This window comes from Anastrepha ludens, chromosome 4, assembly GCF_028408465.1.
Source record: "Anastrepha ludens isolate Willacy chromosome 4, idAnaLude1.1, whole genome shotgun sequence".
Lineage (NCBI taxonomy): Eukaryota > Metazoa > Arthropoda > Insecta > Diptera > Tephritidae > Anastrepha > Anastrepha ludens.
Genome location: NC_071500.1, coordinates 123,058,553 through 123,079,532, shown reverse-complemented (window position 1 = coordinate 123,079,532; position 20,980 = coordinate 123,058,553). Strand labels below are relative to the sequence as shown.

The 20,980-nt window shown below is 35.4% G+C and overlaps 2 protein-coding genes across 3 annotated transcripts; one reads left to right on the top strand and one right to left on the bottom strand.

Moving 5' to 3' along the window:
* Positions 1-614: 614 nt before the first annotated feature.
* On the bottom strand, positions 615-19,349 carry LOC128860961 (polycomb protein Su(z)12). Of its 2 annotated transcripts, none has more exons than XM_054098782.1 (7): positions 18,783-19,347; positions 18,681-18,727; positions 18,338-18,622; positions 18,087-18,270; positions 16,873-17,779; positions 15,802-16,811; positions 615-1,935 (listed from the first exon to the last, which is right to left on the bottom strand). In XM_054098782.1, exons 1-7 carry the CDS (start codon positions 19,003-19,005, stop codon positions 1,511-1,513), a joined length of 3,081 nt encoding a protein of 1,026 aa, XP_053954757.1. In that variant the 5' UTR covers positions 19,006-19,347; the 3' UTR covers positions 615-1,510. The 2 variants fall into 2 exon arrangements, with proteins under 2 accessions (XP_053954757.1, XP_053954756.1); XM_054098781.1 differs by lacking the exon at positions 615-1,935 and adding an exon at positions 9,862-10,444 and having other exon boundaries at positions 18,783-19,349.
* A 292-nt stretch (positions 19,350-19,641) lies between these two features.
* Positions 19,642-20,369, top strand: LOC128862442 (probable prefoldin subunit 6). Its single transcript, XM_054101061.1, has 2 exons — positions 19,642-19,834; positions 19,904-20,369. The coding sequence occupies exons 1-2, from the start codon at positions 19,762-19,764 to the stop codon at positions 20,206-20,208; spliced, it is 378 nt and encodes a 125-aa protein (XP_053957036.1). The 5' UTR covers positions 19,642-19,761; the 3' UTR covers positions 20,209-20,369.
* The last annotated feature ends 611 nt before the right edge of the window (positions 20,370-20,980 follow it).

Genomic DNA, 20,980 nt, shown 5'->3' with positions numbered 1-20,980 from the left:
GAAATTGCTTTACTTTTACAAACAAAAATTAGATTAGTTAAAGATGAACTGAAAGACGTTAAAAACGCAATACAATGGGCAAAAAACAATGTAATAAATTCAAGCCTACTAGATAAAAAAGAAATCGATGTAACTCTTAGCAAGCTTAGAGAAGAAAACATTTTATTTACTTCAACAGAAGAAGCCCTTAGCCTGTTTTTTCCCTTGTCACAGTAGACTTCCCCCTTTAAAAAAAGAGGGAAGTTATTTTTCAAACAACTATTCCGAGTCTAGAACAACCGCGACCCCCGGTAAAGCCTCCATTAAGTCGAAACTCACAAGTCAAAATTAACGACCTTCCGTACTTTTAACGATTGAGGACAATCGTTTTTAAGGGGGAAGAGTTAACACACATTACATTTTGCTTACCGTACAATCACCTTTTTCCAATTAACTCACTCAGCAGTTGCACAAACCCTCAAGCGGAACCGTTTACTGTTTCACAATATCGTTTCTGTCAATTCTTTTTGAGAGAAGAAATGGGCCTCATATAAATAAATGTCTTGACACCCGAATTTCTCTCTTGAATTTCAAACAGTTTTTCTCAGCTTATACCACATGAATCCATATAGTGATTGACGTAAGTACGCAAGTATAGCTTGCTTTATTTATTTTACTATTAGTCACATACAAATACATACATATTTATATATTTTGATATACATACATACTTAAAATAGCATATAATTAACGAGCTTCTCTGACTGATTAACCGGTTATCTGAAACAGTCTAAAAGTATTATTAAAAATATTTAGCTTGTAAGTTTTCCCTCTTTTTTTTTGTGTAATTTAAGACGTACATCATTTTGTTATATTAGTACAAGTGAAATTCAGTTTTGGATTTACCTTTCTTAAAAATCCGTATATTATAAATATGTAAAATATTCAATTCACATCACTCAGGCATTTGCACACCGAAATACAATTTTCTTATATTCGTCTGTTATTTATTTATATGTAAATATTACGTTTTGCAGATGTGTTCAGTTCAGTTTATTAAACGAATTAAATTGTGAAATATCAAATTTTTAACTACTTAGCAATGAGCTATGATTCCAAAAAGTCTATAATTAGTAATATTAATATTAGTAAAATAAATTTAAACAAACAAAAAAAAAACTTCATTTTTATTAGTCTTTTAAGGAGCTAAGTATTGGAGTTTTTAAAGTTATACTTTCAATATGTAAACAAATAAAAAAGTCATAGCTATAAATAATTAAGCGATTTTATTTGTTATGATTCTCAGCAACGTACTTATGCAATGTTGTATATGTTAGCGCGATTTTCTGACTTAGGTAAGAAATTAAAAAATCTTTAAAAAATTATAAAAACTTAACATAAACGTAACGAACAATATTTTTTAACCTTTCATATAACGTCGCTGACGATGTCGACATATCACCTCGGTTAACTTTCCATACAAAGCCCACACCTAAATACATCTCATCTCTCTTTTTGCCTTTTGTTGTTTTTAACGTTTATCTACTTTCGCCAATGGCACTGAGAAGCGCGTACGCAATGAATGATGAGTGGTGATGGCGGGCGCTGCTGTTGTTAAAGTAGTGGTGTTCGAGTTTTTGGAGGAGGAGGACTTTGGCAGTGTCGCTTCTGCAGAATTATTGCTGCTGTTGTTGTTACTATGGCTAGTATTGGCAGTGCCAGCAATGGATTGACGCCTGGTTACCAAACGTTTTGGCAGTGTTGTTGACAAACTATTGGCTGCAGTACTTGAGTTGGTGAAATGCCTGCCGCTGCTATTAGTAGAACTGTTGACACCTTCGGCCGACTGTCGCTGAGCGGCTGTGCGTGTTGTTGTGCCACCACTGACACCGCCACTGTTGCTACTACTGTTGGCATCTGAGGTGCGGTTGCGTTTGCTGACGGGTTGTGGTACATCTGGCATTTTTGGTGAAAGCAATAATGGAAGTAAGGCAATAACGTGGAAAAAATTTAAAAATTGTTGAAGGTTTAACTCATTTTTTAATAACAAAAAATCTATTTTTATAATTCTAAAATAATAGCTTTATTTGGATAAATATCCATTGGGTATATTTTTAGTGGCATTGGCCGACAATCTTGTATAGTTTTTTGGTTTAAATTAGTTAATGCATTGATATTCGGAACACAGACGATACTGTAGTTACAGGCAGGCTAAACGCGGTAGATCAAAATCGTATGACACCGGGAGAGCTGGACGTTAAGCGGAAATTTCGCTACTTTATTAAATATTTTGGGAGAATATCTTTATTGATTTATTTAAAAAATGTCTTACAGACTATTTAATACAGATGTTTCCAGAAAATTAAACTTAATGAATAGAAAAAATGTAATTGAATGGTGATTAACTCTTTGCATCTGTATGTTCTAATGAAAAAATATGTTACAGCATTACAAAATTATTTATTCTTCTCAAACTTTAGTAAAAAAATAATTTATTACGGATTATTCCGTTCTTGGTGATAAGATAGGGCTTTTGTTCGCGAATTATTCCGTCGAATGATGCAAAAGGGTTAAGAGGGCTATCATTAGGGATGCCATATTTAAGTACATTGGAGGGATATCAAGGGGATCGCTTATTCAATGCTTAAAAATGTTATCATAAGAGATCTGTAACATAATTAAGAAGGTGTCAAAAACGAAAGATGAAGACAAAATAGATCTTCTATATCGCAGGAATATGAAATTAATAAGCAGGCTGCTTGAGGAGTACGAGGGAATGGGGTCATGAAAATGAAGTGAACATTTTTAATGCCGATAATATGAAGGTTTCGGCTTGTTGATACTCTAACAATCATTAGAATGCGAAATCAAGTAAGAATGCGAAATAGAACCATACAACATCATCAAGTACGAAATACTTATTTATTTAGAGTAGACTTACAAACAAAAAAAACTCGAATATTCAGCTGCTTACAATGCTTCAAGACGCATACAATATCCACAACTCCACATTTGTCGACAATTGAGTGCTCTTAGAACTACTCATTTCGAATCGAATAAAATAAATTTAAAATAACAGTATATTAGAAAAGACGGTATATTAAGGGGTTATACGCAGTTATGACTTTCAAAAAAATCGATTTTTTTTATTGCATTTTTGTAATGTACATATATTCAAAAGTATACGCACGAAATTTGAAGTAGATCTAAGCAATACTTTCGGAGTTATACCTAAATATGTAGAGATGCCTCGGCACGTTTTAAGGTAGGTATTGAAACTTTAAACGTGTTTTTTTCAAAACGGCATTTTTCAAGTCGGTGTACACGATATCTCGAAAACGGCTTGTTTGATCGGTCAACCGTTTTAACTCAATCTTTAAAGATACATTTTCTAGTAATTAATCGTTCCTTTTGTAAATCTGATACTTATTTCCCATTTTATAATCAATTTACGGCCAAATTTTAAAGTAAAAATCGAAATCATTTCTTTTAAAAGCTGCCATTATGTGAAAATTCACTATTTTGATTAGCCGAACGATTAATTACTAGATAATCTAATATATTAACAAAATTTGTTTGGTTTTTATTTCAGATAATCCAATCCTGAGTTACGATGTACACCGTAAATCGTCTTTTTTTAAAGGAGGTTCCAGAAATCGCCTGCAGCGCGCTCTATAATCAACATTTTCATTAATAAAAAATTTTGTTACGTTCTTGAAGGATGCTTTTATAACCGCCAAAAATTTTCAAATTAAAATATTCTGAAGTTTCTTCAGGATAAATCCTTGACAACCCGTCTTTTATTTGCTTCATAACTGCGTGTAACCCCTTAAATTTTGAATCAAATAAACACACTGGGTTCCATCAGCTCATATTGAAATTTCAAATCAAGTTTTATTTAAATAAGTGAGGATAAATAGCGAGGAAATAAAGGGGGTATTTCTTCCAATAGCATTTTTTTTTTTGGCAGATCACGCACGACTACTGTCAAACTAAATAGATAATTTTTTTCAGTATTCATTGACATTTCATCATGGAAAGTCTTACGCCTCAACACCGACTTTTTTTTATTGTATTTTTTTTTTTTTTTTATTTATTGAAATGTTATAAATTTTTATTTACGTTCCATAAAGATTACACCTAGTATAAAACTAATACGTAATTTTCATTTCACAATTTGAAGTAGCTTAAACAATATTGACAACTAAGTCTTGAGGTTTCTTTCTTTTAAATCTTCTTTTTACAGTTGCTTCATCGCTTAGTACGGAAGCTTCTGCGTTAATGTGTTTTTTTAATTTTTCAGCATGCTTAACTGCACAGAGATTGGCTGTGTCTGAGACGGTTTTTAAATTTAAATCCTTGTGCAGATCTTCATTACGCACGTACCAGGGAGCTTTAACGATTCCGCTCTATTTATTTATTTTGAGTTGATAGCACAGAGTTTCTGCCAATTAGCCATTGGAGTTTTTGCGTCTTTAGATTCAGCTCAGCAGCTTTGATTTTCACGTGCTGTTTCCACTTGAGCTTTACATCTAAAGTCATGCCTAGATACTTTGCACTATTAGCATTTGGCACTATTGCTGGCAAAATATGAACTGGTTTGTAGATAATTTTTTTATTAGTAAAATCCACGTGAACTGATTTGGTTTCATTTAGCTTTATGTTCCAATTTTCAGTCCATGTGACTACTTCGTCAATGGACTTCTGCAGTTTCTGGATGGATTCGTTCTCAGTTGATCCAACAGCTAAGATGCATGTATCGTCAGCGAATGTAACTACTTTGCACATTTTCGGTACTGGCAGGTCTGCGGTATAGAGTAGGTACAGTACTGGGCTGAGTATGCTGCCTTGTGGTACTCCGGCCAATATTTGTTTTATTTCCGAATACGCCTGATATTGCTTTACTCTAAAGTACCTATTTGTTATATACGATTCCAAAATGTCAGTGAACTGCAACGGAAGAAGGGCTTTTAATTTACAAAGTAGTCCTTTGTGCCATACTTTATCAAAGCCTGGGCAACGTCAAGAAATATTGCTGAGCAGACTTTATTACTCTCTAGCGCGTCTTCTATTGTATGTGTTATGCTGTGTATTTGTTCGACGGTAGAGTGTTTTTCCCGGAAGCCAAACTGATGTGAGGGTATGATGTTTCTACATGCAATTATAGATTTTAAGCGTTTGGAGAACAGCTTTTCGAATAGTTTACCCTGACACTTCATTCGGATTTTTGCCTGGTTTAGGTATCATTACTATTTCGGATACTTTCCATTGGAATGGTATATATTTCCAATCTAGGCATGCATTCATTATAAAAGTAAATTTCATTAGCGCCTTGGTTGATATATTTCTCAAAACTTCGGCGGTTATTAAGTCGAACCCTGGACTCTTCCTTAATTTTAAATTGGAAATTTCAGTGGCAACTTCATCTATACTGAAATGCTTTATTTTAACGAACTCTTCTACAGTTGATGGCGGAGTGAAATTTATTGTTTTTCGGTGCGGTTGAAAGATTTTCTGCAGGTGGTTGACAAATACGTCAGCTTTTTCTGCATCGCTTTTAGCCCAAATGTGAATACCATTTTGCTGTTTTATTGGCGGATTATGTTGAATTGGTCGTTTGACACACGTCATCGCTTTCCAAAGCGAGAAATCACCTGTTTTTTCTGCTGATAAGTTTTTCAGAGTGTTTTTTATGATATTGTTTTTATGCTCCTGTATTTTTTCTCTGAGCAATTTTGTTAATCTGTTTAGTTCAGTTTTCTTGGAGGGCACCCTTGTGGATTGCCACTTTTTTCTTACTTTTCTTTTTTCTCCTAATATTTCTAATATTTCTTGTGGATATCTTTGTTGATGGTTATCTTGTGTTTGTTTATTTGCTGGTGTGCTTATCCATGCTACTTTCGGAATATGTGTTGTAAGTTTTATTGTTTCGTCTTCAATATCTTCTTCGTTGGTAATTGTGTCGGTATTTTCCATATACGTATCGAGTTTATACTTGAAAAAATTCCAGTCGGTCATTTTATTTGAGAGTACGGAACTTCGTTCGTTAAATTTTGATTTGCCATTAAGATACATAAAAATAGGTGAATGGTCTGAGTTCAGGTCTACGCCGTCTGCTACTTGGATGATATGGTTTGGTATTTGTTTGACTACAAAGAAAACTATAACATCGGGGATTTTGTTAGGGTCTGAAGGCCAGTAGGTTGGACTTCCGGTTGAGATAATGTGGCAGCCACGTTGTTTTGCCGCTTTCCATAGTTCACGACCTTTAGTTGTTGTTAGGCGAGAACCCCAGCTTACATGTTTCGCGTTGAAATCTCCACCAATTATGTATCTCCCATTGTAGTTTTCAAAAAGTTTTTTATAGTCTTCTGACTTTAGGTTATGTCTAGGTGGACTGTATAGCGCTATTACTGTTAAATCAGCTTCAGATAGTTTTATACAAACTGCTACTGCTTCGAACTCTGTTAATCTTATTTTTTCATCCTCGAAGTGATGATAATAATGGCGCTGCCACCTCTTACATTTTCTAGGGGATGATTTGAGCAGTACATATTGTAACCTTGAAATGTAATATACATTCGCTTAGTTAGGTGTGTTTCGGATATAAGGCAAATATCAATTTTTTCCTTGTGCAGCAGTAGTTCTAACTCATTTTGGTGCTGTATAATACCATTTGCATTCCAAGCCATTATTTTGATATTTTTCATGCTCTTTATGTCATACATTTGCTGTTTTCTCTAGATTGGTAACTCGACTAAGCAAAAGTTGATTATGAGAGAATGACGTTTGTTCATCCAATTTCTTCAGAATTTGAGCCAAGATATCTTCCTTTATTGGTGCAGGTTTGTTCTCGGAAAGTACTTCAGCAAAAGTTTTGCCGCTTTAGACTCTTCAGAGCTGTTTTTTTAAAATCGGATTAGCGGCGGTTAGTGATTTGCGACCAGCAATGTTTTTATTGCGTAGTTTTTGTAAATCTTTGGCCACTTTTTGATACGGGAAATTAAAGCCCGTGATCTCCACAGAATTTGGTTCCAACAAGACGGCGCTACTTGCCATACAGCTCTTGAAACAATGGATTTACTGTGGCGTCGTTTCGGTGTGCAATTTATCTCCCGCCTCGTACCAGTAGATTGATTAACCACCAAGATCATGTGATATCATATCTTTGGACTTATATATGTGGTAGTATGTAAAGTCTAAATACTTTGTGGATAAATTGGCTTCGATTGGGGCATTGAAAGCCAACATTACTAAAGTTAATCACGACATAGCGACGGAAGCCCACCAGCGAACCATTCAAAATTGGTGTTTACGGATGGCCGAATTGGGGATCATATTTAATAAATTAATGTCACGTATTACACAAAAATTACAAAGATTGCCCTATCCATTTGAATTTTCATCAATTTAAATCTCAATTTAAAATCCGATACCTCTGAAATGATCACTCTTTATATTCAATTACTTAGTAATAATAAAGTGTGTATTTTCATTCACGATATTAGCCTGAGACGTCATAGGCGTATCCATTTGGGCCATGCGAATTGAATTGTTTTCATCGCTGTACATAGATGCTTTTTATACGAATTCTTCCTAGAATTTCAAGTCTTGCCTCACCGAGTTTTCGTTTTAAAGGTGACTTAGAAGATATGTACACATTTTTTAATATTAGACGCAGCACATTTGCTTAGGATGAAAAATTAGAAGAAGAAACTCCAGTGACGGGCATTTCTCTAAGCGCAGAACGTTTTGTGGTCAGAGAAACTTTGGGGTGATGGCCTATGAGCTTATTCTTGGGATGCCTTTTACACTCAAGCCACAAAACGTTTTTACAACACACTGTGATCTATTTATTTCACAAGCGAAATCACAGTTTTTAAGATCTAAAATGCTTTGTTTTTCAATTTCAATGATGCGTTTCAGTGAACCGCGTTCAAAAAGTATAAAACTATCTGAACGGAACCTTAATTAGTTTTAACTTAGTAGCAGGATAAAAAACATTTTAAAAAATCTACTATCAAAAACAAAAATTTACACTAATTCATTGTTTGGCTTAAGGGGGTATTTTAGTGTAGAATTTTGAAAAAATCGAATTTTTTTTGCATATTTTCAAAGTTTAGACATTTATCGGTTCCGATCCGTGTTGTCTGAAAACTTTAAACGCGTTTTTCTGAAAACTACATTTTTCAAACGTTTGACATGATATCCTCAAGTTCTACTGGACCGAGTCTTCTCAATACATATCTCTATTGTACAAACTATTATTTTAACAAAATAAATTTTTTTTGCTATTTTTGAAAAATTCAGAAATATCCAAAAAAATAGGAAAAAAATGTACTATTTTTTCGATCAGCCGTAATTTAGCAAAAAAAATTGTTTCCACGCTTTCTTAGTTAGTGCAATAGTGGCATTCATCTAAATTAATAGTCTTTTTCTTTTTTTTGTTTCAGATCATTGCAATGGTGACAAGTTTAGCGCCACTTGCAAAAAACAGCTTATACAATTTTCAGTTTTTAATTTTTCGAATTTTTTTATGTATTGTTAAAAGATTACTAAATGTCTGGTAAAAAAAATAGATAGTAAAAATAATTTTCGTTTTTTATTAATAGCACCCGCAAAAACACCTCAAATTCGTGGTTCTACACTAGAATATCCCCTTAAATAACGGAAAATTGTACAATAATTGTGTAATTGCTCCTCATCAGCGAAGCTATCATTTGCAGACATATTTACTACTGTAAATACAGTAGGTTTGGTTAGGTTAGGTTGAAGCGGTTGTCCTGTGGGACACACTAAGGCTCATAGCCCATTGTGATGCCGCGTGGGGAGCTTGTCCCTATCTCTCCTAAAACCCGTATGTATTTTTCAAAAATTTTAAAATATCTCTGATTTCTATAGAACTGAGGTCTTCTAACTCATGAAAAAATTGTCTACCCAGAATAGTAAACCTGCGTCTGAATAGAGCAGGTCAGTGGCACAGTAGGTGCGAGATTGTCTCTTCCTCGTCCTCATCTAGACAACTTCTACAGAAGTCATGTGTTTGCACACCCATCCTTTGGGCGTGTCTACCTATTAGGCAGTGCCCAGTTATGGCAGTAGAATTATAAAATAAATCTATACCTCTAGAAGTCTTAAGACTTAAGTTTATAAATATTCACAGCACTGTATTTAAAGTTTCATGAAAAAAAAATCTGGCATATGTATAAGCGTTGATTTTCCACTTAACGTCTTTTACTTTGACTCATAACTGCTTTAATGTGAAGTATTTTTCTAATGCTTTGAATGCTCTACAATTTCTAACATTTTTTAAGTTGGTTAAGGTACCCAAGCGAAACGAGAAACATCTGAATATGTTTTAGCAAAAAACAAAAAATTCATTTAAAGAAACATATTTAGTAGCGAAGTTTTAGAGCTCTGAAAGTGAATTTTTCTTCATTTATTATTGAAAATCTGCATTGCTGCATGCTGTGAAATAACACTTTGCATATGTTTTTCTTTCACTTAGTATGTTCAGTAATATTTGTTTGCTCAAAATTTTGACCTAATACGACTTGATTGAAAACGGTTACGTAATCTGGAGGCCCAAAATAAAGTTTTCGGCCGATAAGCTATGATGTTTTTTCCTTATTACAGTGCAATCGGCAATAAAAAATATTTTTCTCACTTTTAACCGTTATGAGTTGTAGGAAATATTTGTTAACAAATAGCAGCTGTATGCAGCAAATAAAGTATTTATTACAAAATAACTGGCCGCATGCTAATTTTTACAAGCAAACTTGTAAATTATTATTTTTTTTTAACTTTTTTTCTTAGTTATATTCATGTTGCGTATTTTAGAATCGAACAATTCCTTTACATATTCAAAAACTATTACTACATATAGTTCCATGTGGCATCTTCAATGTTAAACAAATTTTTAATGCACTTAACGGATAACTAGAAATTAACTTCATTACAATCAGTTACTCTATTCTTTAGTGAGGTGAGTTTGTAAACTTTTTTTAAGCATTCGCTTAAAGCTGTCAATACAATTTAACTATATTATCAAATAGAGCATTTTCAGCTTCAGTAGTGGTGGCTACTGTAGCGACTGAGGTTATAGTTGATGCTGTCGTCACATCATTACGCAGTTCGGCCTCAAGGTCATCATCGCCATCATCATCATCATCATCCTCCGCATGAATTTCAACAATATCACGTTCTTTAGAGTCAATATTTAAGTGATTTAAATTGATAGCAACCTTATCATTATCATTTTCATACAAACTATCGATTTCGCATATGGCTTCATAATTAGCAGGAGTTTCGCGCAATTGACTATTTGACATATGTCGTAGCGCATTGCTGGCAGTAACGACTAAATTATCACCATTACACTCTTCCAACGCTTCACTATTACTATCTGCGCCAACACTTCCTTCACATTCAACGCCAACGCCTCCTCCTTCCACATCTTCAATAGCTGCAAACATTTTTAAGAAAAAAAAAAGACCAAAAGAAAGCAAAAGAGAAAAAAAAAACGCGCACGATTTCAAATTTAAAATTTGTGGTATTAAAATTGTTTAAATTTTTGTGATTTTTGTTTTTCTTCTAAGGCAGCGGCGCTAAGTGGTGAGTGGCGAATGTTGTATGGGCGTATGTGGCATGATGTGAAGTGGTGATCGACCGATAGAAAATGAGCGCAACATGATTTATTGGTTTAGATTTATTAATAATAGTTATAATAGGAATAAAAATTACATTTAAACATTTAATACATTAGAAGAACGAGTAACCATTAGTAAAGAACAACAGATATGAAAAAATTATAAAAATAAAAAAAAATTGAATTAAAGAAATTAAATAAAAATAGAATAAATACATCTACATATGTAAGTAAAAGGTTTTATATCCAATATTTTATGATGAGGATGTACCGTTATTTTGATGAATATGAAGATAATGACAATATAGCTTGTATTTGTTTTAATAAAATCCATATTTGATTTTATGTTCAATGACTGGACTTTATGTAACGTAATGCGATGTGGCCAAAATGGCTTTGCATAATAATGTTTTATGACAATAAATGTTATTTACAAATGTCGGCGGTTCTTCAAATATTTATGTATAATAAAAGTGTATCAAAAACAAAGCAAAAAAATGCGCAAAACTAAAATTCTAAAAGAGTCACACTATACAGTGATGGTCAGATAAATATTAACACCGTTGTAATCGTCGCCAATTTTTTACCGAATTTTGTTTTATAAAAAATGCAGTTAAGCGTAACACCACTCTAGGTTTTTGAAATCGATTTGTTTGGCTTAAAGACCCTACAACAATATGAAGACGAGACCCAGTGTGAATTGTCCATATGACGAATCTAAAAGACTGCAGGTAATTCAACAGGCCAGACTATTCCGTTTTCGTTCTGCCGACAGTCGGTTTTACATGAACGGAACGACCCACCCGAATAAAAATCCGGCTAAGGACTGTCACTTCAGCAGAATTATCCAAAAACATTCACCAAGGTACACTGAATAACTAGTAACAGTCGAACAAAAACAAGAAGAGCAATGTTTTTTTTTTCTTTCTGTCCTTAAAATGTCAAAATATGTAAGCAAAAAATTAACAATTCTTAGTAATTTAAACAACATTTGACGATTTCGAGATCTTGGCTATCATAAAAAAATTGTTTGTTAGTTCTTTATGAAAACTTATACAATATAACAACAAAAATAAAGCAACGCAGTACAACCCATTCGATTAAAGTTATACGTAAGATGAGAACGATGAACTTTATCAAATGCTTTGTTAAAATCAGTTGAATGGCATCGATTTGAAGATTATTTTCAAAGCCATGACAAAACATGAGTAGTAAATTCGAATAAATCAAATAAAATAGGATGAATGAATCCCCAAGTCGGTAGAACTTGCCGACAGGTACGACCTAAAGCTGGCAAATAAGCTATTCCATGAAAATCGGGGAGGGGGAGTACTCGCTCCTCTTCTGTAGACACTAGTTATAGATGACCTTCTGCACAAACTGAACAATCTAGGATTCGACACTCAGGGTTATACTGATGACCTGGTAGTACACATAGTGGGCTGGCATGAGGAGATCATCTCTAACCGCATGCAACAAGCCCTCAACATATTAAACAAATGCTGTACCGAGAAAGGGCTCTCTTTAACCCATCTAAAACTGCGCTAGTGCCGTTCACCATGAAAAAGAACATCAAAATCAAATTTCCTGTACTAAATGAATCGACTCTTTAACTCTCCACAAAGCGAACTACCTTGGTATCAACCTTGACAAAACGCTCACTTGGAACTCTCATCTTGAGAAAGTTACTGCAAGAGCCACAAGGGTTTTCTATACCTGTACAAGGCTCTTTGAAAAAACATGAGGTCTCAGCCCCAGAATGACTTATTGGACATTCACTACAGTTAAACCTATAGGCATTTATGCTTCCATAATAGAATGGCCCAAAGTTAAGCAACAAAAGGCGGTAAATGATCTCAACAAATTGTAGCGCCACATCTGCGTCAGTATAACAGGAGCAATGAAAACATGCCCAACTGACGCATTAGGTGTGCTCCTATGCACACCACCGCTTCCCATCTTAATTGAAAAAGAAGCACGTTTGAGTGACTTTAGACAAAAAGAAACTCCGACCTAAAAAGAGGAGACATGAGAGGACATCTAAAGATTTTAGAATACTTCCGACACACTCGGATTCTCTTCAGAAACTTCCAAGTTCTCATTAATCAAGGTGCGGCCTGGAAAAATAAGTCTGTCACCTTCAAACCCGGATCCCAGATATGGTACACCGATGGATCGAAATTAGAAGATGGTAGAACGGGGGCGGGAATCAATTGGTCGCAATTTAAAAAACTCGATTCCAATGGGTCTCTACCCAACTATCTTCCAGGTCTAAATACATTCCATTGAGATATGTGTGAGGAAATGCCCCGTAGAAAAATGAGAGGAACTCACATTTACATACTTTCAAATAGTCAGACGGCTTTCTATCAACTACAATCACCTCAAAAATGGCGCATGACTGCCTGATGCTTCTTAATATACTAGGGAACTTCATCACGATATTATTGGGTTGGGTTCTTGGACTCGAAGTACTCGAGAGAAACGAAATAGCGGACCAACTAAAGGGGGCCAACATGCCCCCAAATTGGTCCTAAATCTTTCTGTGGACTTACACAAAGGGCCACAGCAACGAAACTCTCAGGAAGTGGGAGGTGAAGAAGTTCTTTCAACACTGGGGAAACTCTATCCTTCAGCGACAAGCGAAACAATTCCTAACCCCGGACAGAGGAATTACTGATAAACTACTTTCACTTGTTAGAGTGGACTTAAAACTATTAACTGATTATTTCACAGGCCACTGTAGCCTGGCCTCTCTGAGACCATCATCTGCCGATTCTGTGAAATGGGCATTGAAATGTCTTGCACTGGACAGAAAACGGCTACAGCACCTTGGTGGTACTGCTGTAACTCCATATAAACTATGGAACAATAAACCCCAGAATGTACTAAAATTTTTAAAAAGCCTCAAAATATAGAATACCTCAGCAGGTTTTGCACAATAGATCTACTTGGGTTGCAGTGCGCAGTAGTAGCCTAATAACAAAAATAAAATAGGATTACGTTAACAAAAAACGTATTGGAAGTGTTCTTGACGAAACAGAATAAGATAGAAATCCAGTATTTCATTGCTTAAAAAATTTTCAGACAGTCGGCTCTACGTTACCAGAACGACCCGGATTTATATCTGGCCAAAAACTGTCACTCTAGCAGCATTCCCCAAACATTTAAGGGAAATGTTTATGCTGTTACAACAACGCTTTTCAGCATGAAGATACATTGTAGTCATAGAAGGGCAATTTGCAGTAGCAGTGAAAATGCAGTAAATATTACAAATTGAAAATGAATTTGCATTACCAGTAAACATTTACGGGTAACTAAAAAAATTTCAGTAAAATTTTTTTTTTCTGATTACTGTGAAAAATTGGATTACAAATATTTTTGGGCTGATAAATGAAAAAAATTCCAATAAAAATATTTGTTTACTGATTACTGAAAGAAATTGCAGTAAAAATATTGATTGACTGCATGACAACGCCAGGCCACGAGTTGCTAAATCGATCCAGAAATATTTAGAGGGACTGAATTGGGAAATCTTGCCCCACCTGCCGTATTCCCCAAACCTTACATCTTCGGATTACCATCTGTTCCGATTAATGCAGTCAGCCCTATTTGGAGAGCGGTTCACTTCTTACGAGAGCATCGCAAACTGGCTCAATGAATGGATCAAGTCAAAAGAACTCGAATTTTTCGTCAGAGGAATCCGTATGGTGCCTGAAATGGCACACACTCTACATAATATCGTATATTATTTAATTGTTTAAATAATTCGTAACTTTAGCTAAGAAAGGACGGAAACTTATTCCCATACCGAATAAATGTTTCAAAGAATTTTCGCATTTTCTTATTGAACCTAGTGGTTCGGTATTTATTTGTAACTACGAGTAACTATTTTCAGTAAAAAGTAAATATTTAAATTTAAAATTGAAGGTAGTTTCATAATTACAATTTACTTTTTGGTTTTTGTAGCAGATTACATTTGTTGTTGTTGTTGTAGCATAAACATTCCCCATACTTACATACGGGGAATGTTGCTGGAGTGACAGTCCTTGGCCGGATATAAATCCGGATCGGTTCGGTAACATAGAACGGACTGTCGTGTAAACGAGAATACATTTGTAATTTTACTTGGTGATAAGCTATTTTATTATTTGCACTTCAATGAATTCACCAATTTATAAGCTTTTTTTTAACCTTTACGAAGTATCTGTCCGACCGTGAAGAATTTTTCAAAACATGCCTAAAATAAAGGCTCTAAAACGGTACCCTCGCCTTCTTCCCATACTCCCAAAATAAATTGTTAAAGTTAGGAATTCTTTCAACCGCAAGAGTGATGTTACGCGTTGATGGAGTCCATTTCATTAGGCTCAACTAAGTATTTTTACACATTTTTCCTCAAATAAGCGTATATAAATGAGTTACGTATGTATAGGGTTATTCAATAGGTGCGCTTCAACTTTTTTCCGATAGGGAGGGCGAACGACGCAATATTTTTTATTTTTCGCTTGCCATTTGTAAACTTCATTAGTATACATTTCATCATGGAACGCTACACACTTGAGCAACGATTGCAAATCGTGCAAATTTTTTATGAAAATAATCGTTCTGTTGCTGCTACTTTAAGAGCATTACTGCCATTTTACGGTCCATTTAACAAGCCGTCCCGTTTTGGGGTTATGTGAAGTCATTGGTCTACAGTAACAAGCCGGCGACGATTTGTGAGCTCAGAGCCAATATTGAACGCGAAATTGCTGGAAATTCGGCCGATTTATGCAAAAGAGTGGTCGAAAATTGGGTTCAACGATTGGACTTCGTAAAACGTGCACGCGGTGGTCATGCAAAAGAAATCGAATTTCATACTTAAATGTATATGTTCAAACTCGATAATAAAAAAAAAAATTAGTTAAAAAAGTCAAACCGTTTGTGTTTTATGCAAAAAAGTTCAAAAGTTGAAGCGCTCTTACTGAAAAACCCTATACAAATAACTTTATAGATTAAATAGATTAAAATTGGTAAAACAGTAGCGCTCTAAAATTTTTTTAGAAAATTACAAAAGAAAGTGTATGAAAATGAATAGAATGAAGAATAAATCAAATGCGCATTTTTATTTTAAAACTCTTTTAGTTTATAGGTATATTATTGTGATTTTGATAGAACTCTCGTGACCAACTTACCTTTTATAGACAGTCTCCGTTTAGCCGCTTGCACACGTGATTCTGCAGTAGCGGCGGTATTTGTTGCTGCGGCACCACCACGTTGTGGACGCTCGCTGGTCTGAATTTCTTTTCGCTCATTTTTTGCATCGCGATCCGTCGCCGACGTGACTGCCGCAGATGTAGCCGTGCTACTTCTCCTACTCGTGTGGGTTTCACTGCGCCGCTCACGCTTATCAGTACTTCCGTTAATGTCAACGTTACTTGCGACAGCATTAGAGGTAGGCTCTTGATCGTCATCTACTTGGCATACTGTCTTTTTGGCAACACCTTTGCTACCGCTACTGCTGACCAATTTATCAGAAGCACCGCTACCATTAAGACAATTTTGCGGGTGCATACTGGCACGCTTAACAGCTGTGGCCGAACGCTTTGAAGGTGGTTGCATTGGTTTATTATCCGTATTCTTGTTGCCACTTGTAGCGGTGCCTCCAGCATCGGTGACGACACCTAACGCCTCGGAAGTGCTTGCAGTCATCGCCGGTTGCTTTTGTGGCGATTTAAGCTTTTGTTCATCTTGCTTATGTATACCCACTTCCAGCCAATACTTCAGTTGCGCCTCACGTTGTTTGGACATCATCTCTTGCCCCTCGGGATATTTGCTTAACATGCCTTGAAGCTTTTGTACCGTTTTATAGACAGTTTCTGGTGAAACTAGCCCATAATCAAATAGTGAACACATATGTAAGATAAAATTACGGTACAGATTTTTGCGTATAACCTCGTGGCCATTACAATCTAGAAACATTTCGCAAGCTAATGGCAACTGACAATCGCCGACATAGCCATGTTTCATCACATGTAAATTCCACAATTTCATCAACTCTTTTTCCCCTTCGTTCACATCGGAGAACTCATCAATCATTTGTATAGTTTTTTGCCGTAGCCAAAGTGGATCACTTTCGCCTTCGGAATCGATATCAAGTTCTTTCGGATGAACAGGCAAACAAGTCTCCGTATGGTGGTAAAGCCTATTAAGGAGCAGCAAAACTTTTAAACTCATTGCATATTGTGAAAAAAGTAACTACCAACCTATTGTGGCCCGTAATATACGGTCGCTGATTGCTTAAATCGTCTTCGTCTAGCACCAGAAACTCATCTAGACAAGTCTTTTGTCTACGCGGACGGCACACCAACAAATTTGTCACCGTCGTTCGCCGCACTGGACCACAAGTTCTCGCAAAAGAACAGCCTGACGGCCCTGCCAAATCATATGGCGAACCCGCATATGAACCATCATACGAATCATTGATTGTCACGTCGATACGCGCACCATTCCCTGCCGGTTGATAAGTAAAGTTGAAACGCGCATGGCACAACTTCAAATGCTTAAGTAATGCATACAAACGCAAACAATCCAGACCACACCATGGACATATTACCTCTTGTGTGTATTCAGTTTGTTGCCTCGTGTTATTACTGTACAAAAAATTATAAACTATTTGTATCTTCTCCGCTTTTACAGGCGGTAGAGCAATTCCACTTTTGCCACTGTTACCACTGCCTTTTACGCAATTATTATTGTGATTAACGTGTGCGCCCAATGTGGCGCAACCATTCAAGGGAACTTCAACACCATTGCTTAAACTTTTTTGCTGATCATTTTTTGCCTCATTTGTGTTATCAGAAAAGTTTCCATATAAATGCAAATCTTTTGCTTCAATACCCTTAGGCATTTCATTCGCTGACCAGATTAAACGAAACTTGAGCGTTGGAAATTGATTGAATACGTCGAATTTCATCGAGAGTGGAATGTAATTATCTGGCAGGGTCTCCCAAGTTCGTTTCTTTGGAGAAAAAGATTTTATGCTCGTTGAATTGAGTTCCTGCATCGCCGCCTCATAGTCCCCCTCAGGAATAAAGCATATATTCTTCTCAAACACTATTAATTCGCAGCCATAAATTTTTGTACTTAGTTTACCACGTTTACAAGGGGTCTCTGAATAAGATGGATTTGTTAAAGTGATGGAATAACATATAATGATATAAATTTACGTATGTTAATTAGAAAATATAAAAATATGAATTTTTGAGGCATTTAAATAAAAATTAAAAAGTTGAATAGAGAATTTTTTGTATTTTGAATTATACAACCGTTATCAACATATGAATATATAATATAATTAATAAAAACAAAGTCGATCAGGTTCTGTAATTTACTTCTGAGTGAATTTAATTGAAATTCATGTTGCAAAATTTTAAATAACAAATATAAGATAATTTCGTTTATTGACATTTGCACTTACCACCGTTTTCATTATTCTCATCATTTGTTTTGGTATCAAATTTTGGTAGGACTTTAATACGAAACAAAAGTTTATAGATAGTGTGTTGATCGCCCAAAGGGCACATGGATTGTACCGGAATACTGATAGCAGAGAAGCGGCCAATATTATCATGCGGATTATATACAACGTCTGAACTGTAACTCTGCCATAAAATATATATAAATTTAATACCAATCATGGAAAATTATTATGGAAAATTTCAGAATTACCATCATTTCCTGAAAATCCGATGTGCTATCCTTTCGCTTATTTTTTGTTATTTTGTACAGGGTAGCTTCGACACAGACCGCGTCACCAGCATTCCACCATTGATCGCTGCAAGCACTTTTATCGAACAAACCATTGTAAATGATATTCAGGTATTTATTTGATATGGATTCCGTTTTCTGAGTTATTTGCTGTAAAATGGAATTAACTTTGAACGTCGCACGTTTTTTATTGTTTCGCGACATACGGTCCTTCATGTAACTCAGTGTTCGATTCAAGAAGATAGGCTACAAAAAAGAAAAAATGTTAATCAGACTGGAAGATTTATAATCAGATTGTACTTACACTTGTGCTATGGCGATTGCGTAAAAACCGATAAATCTGTGTTGGTTCTAAAAATATTTTGTATTAAAATAAAAAAAATTGAACAATTCTTTTGTAACTAACTTTCAAAAGCCTGTAAAAAGAGTTCCTGCTCCTGTTGGTGGCCATTGAGTTTTGCATTATCAACGTTCGTAGATGCAGTATTTGCAGCGACTGCAGATGCAGCAGCAGCTGTTGCAGAAGGCACTCCTCCATTACCAGTAGCATTTCCGTTAGGAATATTGTTCACAGCAGCTGCCGGCGCCGCTGATGCAGTGTCTTTTTCGCGTTTTTTCGCCGGAGCCATTCTCCGTTTGGTAATTTTTTGCAGAATTTGCACTGTGAACTCTTGTAATATGAGAAGGAACGTTGGATCACAAGTTGTTAATTTTCTGCTGCTTCACTGTCTCTGTTTTCGACGCTACCCTTGCCGTAGCAAAATACAATTCACGCTACAAATTTTACCCTTGATATACTCCCTCACTCGATTTCTTTCAATTAATCATATTCAATTTAGTTTAATATTCTAATATCGGAAGAAAATATAAGTTTTTCATATGCTAAAGTTTTTCACGGTTTCCTATTGTAAATGAGAGGGTATCGGCGCGAAATTTTCACACACAAGGCGTACAAACTCTTCCTCTTCAAACATACTTCCTCTTCATAATTACTTACACCCATTCACAATTAATAGAAAAAAACTCTAGCTAATTAGCATTCAACCCGAAGTATTTTTAAAAAAGTTAAACAAATATTTGAAATTGATGGACTTTCTTAAATAATAGATAGTCGTTGACGTTTTTGTGTAAAACTAAGCAAGTAATCTAGTATATTTTTCATTATTATTTATTATTATTATGCACCTAAGTGCATTTCTTGTATGACATAGGTTGGCAACTTTGTATTTCTAATATTCCTATTGAATTCGCTTGGTTTTTCAATTTTTGACATTGTTGTGAATTCGCTAGTCATAGAACTCGTGTATTCTGAACTTTCTTCAATTGATTCACAACTGTTTTAAAATAAATTATTTTGAAGGATATATTCAGAACTTTCTGGGAAAATGGATAAAAACAGCGCAGCTTTGGTGAAGAAATTGCAGTCTGAGTTGGACGCCTATCAAAATTTGCAAAAAAGTAAGTGTTCGCCGGTTGCATTGCATTCTTACAATATATATAATATTTTTAAATGTTCCTTTGTGGTAGCCTGCGTAAAGCTTGTGAAACAGCGTACACTTCTAGAATCTCAGCTTAATGAGAACAAGTGTGTGCTTGACGAATTAAACCTACTCGGCCCCGATAACAAAGTTTACAAGTTGTATGGGCCTGTGCTTGTGAAACAAGATCTGGAGGAGTCACGTCAAAATGTTGGTAAACGTATAGAGTATATTTCTAAAGAACTGAAAAGTTCTAACGATACTTTGGAAAATATGGAAAAAGATATGACAAAACACCGCGAGACAGTGCAAAAGCTGCAACAACAATATCAAGTGGCTGTGGCAATGAAGTGAGAATTAGTAAATTACATTTACAACAATTAAGGAAACATATATAAACAGAAACAAAACAAAATATGTCCACTGCAGAGTACAGCAATGAGGAAAGGTGTCATTGTTCGATTTGTATTAATCTAAGAACTTTATTTAATGCATAAAAGTAATTCTAACCTACATACATAAAAGTGTTTTTCGTATTTCGGACAACTTGCATTTACTACATCCGCTCAAAGACTTTTGCTCCAGCGTTCCGCAATAATTTTACGGAAGTCTATTGATGTTAAAATTACAAAGTTTTTTTAAGTCATAGCGGCCCCCGTAGCCGAATGGGTTGGTGCGTGATTACCATTCGGAATTCACAGAGAGAACGTTGGTTCGAATCTCAGTGAAACCCAAAAGAAAAAGAAAAACATTTTTCTAATAGCGGTCGCCCCTCGGTGGGCAATGGCAAGCCTTCGAGTGTATTTCTGCCATGAAAAAGCTCCTCATAAAAATATCTGCTGTTCGGAGTCAACTTGAAACAGTAGGTCCCTCCATTTGTGGAACAACATCAAGACGCACACCACAAATAGGAGGAGGAGCTCGGCCAAACACCCAAAAAGGGTGTACGCGCCAATTATATATATATATTATATATAGTCATTCTCTAGGCAATCGAACCTATGATCCAACCACGGATTTATACTATTGTTCAGGTTATGAACACTGACATACTCAACATTTGTGCGACTTGTGAAGATACTCCGCACGACACGAATCACCTATTTATATGTGTCCTTAAACCCAC